Source organism: Myotis lucifugus, unplaced genomic scaffold, assembly GCF_000147115.1.
Source record: "Myotis lucifugus unplaced genomic scaffold, Myoluc2.0 scaffold_19, whole genome shotgun sequence".
NCBI lineage: Eukaryota > Metazoa > Chordata > Mammalia > Chiroptera > Vespertilionidae > Myotis > Myotis lucifugus.
The window spans coordinates 8,657,175-8,664,580 of NW_005871067.1; the positions used below are offsets into that span (position 1 = coordinate 8,657,175).

At 42.2% G+C, this 7,406-nt stretch overlaps 1 protein-coding gene across 1 annotated transcript in view; it reads left to right on the forward strand.

The window, feature by feature from the left end:
* Positions 1–219: 219 nt before the first annotated feature.
* The window catches only part of USP18 (ubiquitin specific peptidase 18), a 52,389-nt gene continuing 45,202 nt past the window's right edge, over positions 220–7,406 (forward strand). The window contains 3 exon segments of the mRNA XM_006085551.3: positions 220–346; positions 349–477; positions 1,711–1,807. Of these exon segments, the coding sequence (XP_006085613.2) occupies positions 319–346; positions 349–477; positions 1,711–1,807 (254 nt within the window). The 5' untranslated portion in view covers positions 220–318.

Sequence of the window (7,406 nt, forward strand, 5' to 3'; positions counted from 1 at the left end):
TGGGGAGTGGTTGGTGGAAGAAAATGGGGCATTCCTCACATGTGGGACAAGGAGAGTAGGTGTGTAGCCTGGTTCTCATTTCTAGCCCTAGAGCTTTGTGAGCCAGTCTTTCCATACATCTCCCTCCAAGACTTGACTCCTTGGAAACAGAACTGATCACATGAATGTGCTTTTCCCTTTGCTTACCCTTAACTGTCTGTCGTGTATTTTCGCAGAAGTCCCACCAAGGCTGACTCATGAGAGCGCTTCCCAGAAGTGAGGTCATGCAGTGCTGAAGAACTGCCAGCCAAGGGCCTGGAGCTTTTGGAGTGATCACTAATGGGCAAGGTGTTTGGGTTCCTAAAGAAATTTGCCAATCAGTCCTGGCTGAGTCTCAACATTTCTCAGCAGACCCTGTTGAGAAGAAGCAAGAGAACAGCAACATGAAGAAGAGGGAGCAGCTACCAAAATACTCGGATGCCTGGAACTGCCCTCAGGGTCATTACCTCCCTCCCATTTTTCAATTTTTGACTATTTAGAAACATTTTGTTTACTCACTATACTTTGAAGCAGTAGAACTTTGTGGTTAATGACTCCCGATCCCTTGTGCCACCATTTCTGCATTTTTAAGTGGGAATAACCATAGTACTGAGAGCATACAGTTGTTGAGAGAATAAATGAGATAATCTGTGGAAACTTCTTTAGATCACATAGTAGCAGTTACTTCCTGTCTTTACTGTTGTACCTGTGTGCAAGTATGTCTAGAGGCAAGTGCTTCTGCTGATTCAGGAGTGTATATCTGTGATTACCTGCTACCCTGGATTTTTACATTCTTATTGCCCTATCTCATGTACACCAAAGCCCTTTCCACAGGGATCCTGATATTAGTGGTACTTGCTCCCTCTTTTTTTTTTAAAACCCACCCCCAAAGATTTGCTTTCACTGATTGAGAGAGAGAGAGAGAGAGAGAGAGAGAGAGATCAGTTGTCTCTTCTATGCACCCTGACTGGGGATGAAGCCCACAACATGGTATGTGCCTTCACTGGGAATTGAACCCACAACCTTTAGGTAAACAGGATAAAGCTCTAACCAACCAGACCACCCTCTTAAATTATTCACCTTTATGGGGTCTGTGGAACCCAAGGCTGTGTTTAGAAAGGCTATGTTTGGTTGCAAGCGGGTTAGAGAAATGCCATCTTTTGGTTGTCTCATAAGTTCCTTTTGGCTTCCAGCCCCTGGAGGTGAATTTAGATGAGTGGATTTCTCCCAAAGCTTTCTTCTGATTTCTCCAACCATGAGGTGGGAACTGGGTAGGGCCTTTCCACTGGAATCCAAAATTACTCTTATCCCTGAGCCCTGTAGATGCCCATTATGACTCAACTCTGGCAGGAACTCATAATTCTCCCAGGTACACTTTCTGTAATCTTTATCACTTTTCCTTTGCTCATACAACAATGGCTTGTACTACACATTTGACAATAAGTAATACAACTCTTGTGACATCTCTCTTTCCTAAAGGATGACTAAACTTTTATTACTATTTTACTTTTCAGAGTTCATGCTTTATCTCTTCTCCCCAATTATTTTGCAAGCTCCCTAGTGATTTCTTTGTGCCTCTGAGAATACCTTGTAGGATTTCATGTCCTTAAGTAGATTCTAGAAAAAAGTATGACTTCTGTTAAATCCCTTAGCTAGTCCTTGTCCTCAGTATTTTTTCTCTTTTCCTTACAGGCCCAGTTGGTTTACACAACATTGGACAGACCTGTTGCCTTAACTCCCTGATCCAGGTATTGATTATGAACATGGGTTTCACCCAGATACTGAAGAGGTAAGACTGTTATTCAGGCTATAAACATGTATAATCCTTTATGTTTTCAAATATTCTGTTATTCACAGTGACTTAAAGTTTTTTAGAATAATTTTTAAAATTTTTCAATTACAGTTGACATTCAATATTTTATTAAGGTATACAATATAGGGACTAGACATTTATATAACTTACCAAGTGATCAGCCTGATAAGTCTAGTACCCACCTGACACCATACATAGTTATTACAATACTAGAGGCCCGGTGCACAAAAATTTGTGCACTTGGGAGGGTCCCCCAGCCCGGCCTGTGCCCTCTCGCAGTCTGGGACCTCTCAGGGGATGTCCACCTGCTGGCTTAGGCCCACTGCCCGGGAGATCGGGCCTAAGCTGGCAGTCAGACATCCCTCTGGAAGCCTGGGAGCCCTCAGGGGATGTCCACTTGCCAGTGGGGAGCAGGCCTAAGCTGCAGTTGGACATCCTTAGTGCTGCTGAGGAGGCGGGAGAGGCTCCTGCCACCAACGCTGTGCTGGCAGCTGGCAGCCTGGCTTGTGGCTGAGCAGAGCTCCCCCTGTGGAAGCGCACTGACCACCAGGGGGCAGCTCCTGCATTGAGCATCTGCCCTCTGGTGGTCAGTGTGTGTCATAGTGACCAGTCATTCCCAGTCGTTCTGCTGTTAGGGTCAATTTGCATATTACCCTTTTATTATATAGGATAATTGCCTGTACACCAGTGATGGCGAACCTTTTGAGCTCAGTGTGTCAGCATTTTGAAAAACCCTAACTTAACTCTGGTGCTGTGTCACATATAGAAATTTTTTGATATTTGCAACCATAGTAAAACAAAGACTTATATTTTTGATATTTATTTTATATATTTAAATGCCATTTAACAAAGAAAAATCAACCAAAAAGATGAGTTTGCGTGTCACCTCTGACACGCGTGTCATAGGTTCGCATCACTGCTTATGCTGTACTTTACATCTCTGTGACTATTCTGTAACTACTATGTGTACTTTTTAATTCCTTTACCTTTTCATCAATTCTCCCAACCCCACTCCCATCTGGAAACCTCAAAATGTTCTCTGTATTTATGAGGTTTCTGCTTTGTTTGTTTATTCTATGTTTTAGACTCCACATATAAGTGAAACCAGAAGATATTTATCTTTCTCTGTCTGACTTATTTCACTTAGTATAATACACATCCATGTTGTCACAAATAGTAAGATTTAATTCTTTTTTTTTTTGGCCAAGTACTATTCAATTGTGTGTGTGTGTGTGTGTATGTATATATATATATCTATCTATCTCACTTATTTATCCCTCTTTTAAAAAATTAAATTTATGGGGGTGACATTGGTTAATATGATCATACAGGTTTCAGGTGTGGGTTTCTATGTTGCAAGAACTGTTTATTGCACTGTGTGCCCACCATCCAAAGTCAGCTCATCTTCCATCACCTTATATTAGGTCCCTTTAACCCCCGTGCTCCCACCACTTTCCTTCTGGCTACCACCACACTACTGTTTGCGTCCATGAGTTTCAGTTTTATATCCCACGTATGAATGAAATCATATGGTTCTTAGCTTTTTCTACCTGACTTATTTTACTTAGCATAACATTTGCAAGGTCCATCCATGTTGTCACTAATGGCAGTATTTCATCTTTTCTTATGGCTGAGTAGTATTCCTTGTGTATATGTACCACATTTTCTTTATCCTGTCCTCTGTCACAGGACACATTGGTTGTTTGCATGTCTTGCCCACTGTGAATAATGCTACAGTGAACATAGGGGTGCATATATCTTTGTTAATACATGTTTAGAGGGTTTTTTGGGGGGTATATATGCAGGAGAGGGATTTCTGGGTCATATGATACTATATTCTTAATTTTTTGAGGAATTGCCATACTGTTTTTTATAATGGTTGTACCAGTCTACATTCCCACCAGCAGTGAATGAGGGTTCCCTTTTCTCCACAACCTCTCCAACACTTGTTATTACTTGTCTTATTGATAATAGCCATTCTAACAGGTGTGAGGTGGTATCTCATTGTAATTTTGATTTGCATTTCCCCAATTGCTAGTGAGGTTGAATATCTTTTCACACATGTGTTGGCTGTTTGTATGTCTTCTTGGGAGAGATGTCTGTTCAGGTCCTCTGCCCATTTTTTGATTGGGTTGTTTGGTGCTGAGTTTTATTGAGTTCTTTTTATATATATATATATATATATATATATATTTGGACTTTCTTCCTCTATGTTTTTATGGGTTTTTCAGATAGGTATAAAGTGTTCTGTTTTGTTTTTTAAGTTACGAAAACAATGGGGGAGAAGGAAAAACTCAGTTTTCTTTCATTTCCTCTGATAAGTGTAAAATATACTTCTAACTGTACATAGTAATGAAAACACATTTGAGGTAACCCTACTCCTTGCTGTTAATTTATACTAAAAAGTATGTGCTGCCCAAGTGAAACCTTCAGACCTTTCATTATATTTTAAAGAAAAAAGCTGTCAATCTCCAGACTATTCTACTGTAAGCAGCACACAATGTTTACTATATTGTCTCAATATCCTTCATCCAAACATGACTATTACAAAACCACGTATTAATTCAAGAACCTACAAACCAGTTTCACAAAACTTGCCTTGTTACTAAAATGTTTTCATTTTATAAAGCTACTCGCTCCTATCTGAATGTCAGTCAATAAATCTATTTGAATATGAAGACCGGGCAAACTCTAAACCGTTTGAGAATGCCTTCCAGAATAACGAGTTATACAAAACATAAAAGCGTCCCTCCCCAATACCACCTGCATATCATATCTTTAAAACCAAGACCCGGTGGGTTTAAATGTGGACTCCCTGTTACCGTTTCCACTTGTAAAAATTACAGAACAGATATGCCTAAAGCCGATACCTTGAGGGAGTCCACGATACCTCGGTCCTTGAACAGCTTTGTGCATAGTTCGTCTTGACTCAACACGTCATATTTGGGGGGCACGGTGAGCTGTCCTCAGAGCCCAACCGCGGTGCCGGAATCAAGAGGAACGGGTATACCTCAACGCTCTCCCGCCCACTCTAACTAGGAAATGGCGGATAAACGCATTTCCTCCCCTCGGCTTGCCATGGGTGAGTGGGGTTGTGTACCGGGCGCGAGCGCGACTCTCACCAGCGGCTGGAAAGTAGAGATACGGAGCGAGGTTGTGAAACCCGCGGCCCTGGAAGTCAAGGCACCACGTGGGTGCCTCACAGCCGGTCCCACCCTCTCCAGGAGACCCGTCTAGCCCAGCACGGGAATCCGGGAATCCCTCTTTTTATATTTTGGATATTAAACATTTGTTGGAGCTATTGTTTGCAAATACCTTTTCCCATTTGGTTAGCTACCTCTTTGTTTTGTTGTCGGTTTCTTTTGCCGTGTAGAAGCTTTTTAGTTTGATATAGTCCCATTCATTTATTTTTGCTTTACTTCCCTTGCCTTTGGGGTTAAGTTCATAAAATGTTCTCTATGACCAAAATCAGGTGATGGTCTTCTGGGATCTGCTTGTAAGTAACTGACAGCTTTTCTCTTTCTGCTTTAAGATTCTCTCTTTGTCTTTAACCTTTGGCATTTTAATTACAATGCGACTTTATGTAGGCCTCTTTGAGTTCATCTTGTTTAGGACTCTAGGACTCTCAGTGCTTCCTGGGCTTGTATGTCTATTTTCTTTGCCAAGTTAGGGAAGTTTTCTGTCATTATTTATTTAAATAAGTTTTCAATTCCTTTCTCTCTCTCTTCTCCTGCTATCACTATGATGTGAATATTGGTACACTTGATGTTGTCCCAGAGGCTCCTTAAATTATCCTAATTTTTGTTTTGCTGTTCCAATTGTTTTCAAAATTGTTGTCTTCAAAATTGCTTCTTTGAACTTCTGCTTCTAATCTACTGTTGATTCCTTCTAATGTATTCTTCATTTCAGATATTGCATTCTTAACCTCTGTTTAAAGATGTTTTCTCTCTCCATTTATATGTTTCCTGACTCCTGTTGAAGTTCTCAGTGAGATCATTGAACACCCATATAACCAGTGTTTTGAACTCTGCATTTGGCAGATTGCTTGTCTCTATTTTCTTTCTTTCTTTCTTTCTTTTTTTTTTTTTGAGTTTTGTCCTTTTTTCATTTGAAAAATGTTTCTTTGTTTTCTCATTTTGGCTGCTGTAAAATGTTTCTTTGTTTTCTCATTTTGGCTGCTGTTAGGTCTGATCAAATAATTGAATCGATCCCCCCTCCTCTGGGAACTGACCTTTAGGCCACTTCACAATGGGCATTCCACTTGCTTAGACCACATTCCAATTGCTAAGACCATTATCTCTCCTCTCTGGAGTTTCCCAGAATACAAACCTCCACAGAGAATTCTCCACCCAGAAAAAGCCTGCCTAGAGTCCTTTAAAAACCTCTGACGCCCTGTCTTTGGGTTCTAGTGCCATTTTGGGGCTCAGCCCACCTGGTATCCAGATGACCTAATGAATTTATAATTCCTTACCACTTTGGCCTCATGTGTTCCTCCTTCGGTGACCCTAACATTTGGCGCTGAAACCCAAGGGGGTTCCACGGGGATGGGGAGCCATCGCCCTGGCTTCAGACACCATGAATTTGCTACTCGGAAAGCAGTAGGCAGCGGCAGCTCGACCTGGGCTTTATCACCGAATCCTACTGAGGTGACATGATGGCTGGCCTCGATTAGGCCTTCCTCCGTTATGGACACCCGCCCCCCCCCCCCACAAGCCTGCAAAGGAGAATGCTGGATCAAGAACCTCTCTTTCTCCATTGCTGATTATCCATTCCACACTGGCCAATCTTGTCTAGGTGAGTGACATTCCATAAATTCCCTCATCTTGAGTCTTCTGCCTACTCTCTCTCACTGACTTCTCAAAAGTCTCTGGTCTTGAAAGTCCTAGTGCTAGGCCAGAAGACTCCTTAGCCATTTGGCTTTGGGTCCTTCTGGATTGGAGATGCCCAGTCCAGGGGGTCGCCTCTCATTTCTCGTGGTAGTTTGTTTAGCAGTGGGGATGCCTGCCCTAAACAGTCACCTTTGGATTTGTGGTCTGTGACTCACCCGTCCTCTCTCATGGGCCACACTATACTCCCTCTGCACACTCATGGGGAAGATCACGCCCAAGCACTTCATTTTATTTTGTAACACTGTGTGGCCACAATATAAACTAGCCTCAATGGCCTGAAAATGGCACTTTCAATTTTAACACACTGAGCAAGTATATTTCTGTCACCGCAATGAAAAATGGTCAGAGATTCCCTATGTCCAGGCCTTTTGCATCCTCCGGTCCCGACCCTCTCTCTGTCAGTCCTTCTCTACCCATCAGATTCTTCTCCTTCACACAAAACATCATACCCCTAACACTTCTGATTCTGAATCTACTTTTGACCCAGCAAACCACCGACCTCCACCCCCTTATGCACTCCCAAAATACAGACCCTCCTAACAACAACCACCTTCTCCCCAGGCCCTTCAGAGCCCAAATCCCGAGAACCTGAATTCTAATACAGCCTTTTCCACCTAACACTCACTCTCGAGCAACCAAAAGCTGCCTTCCTCAACAGCCACTTCTGTTCCCATGCCCATTCCACC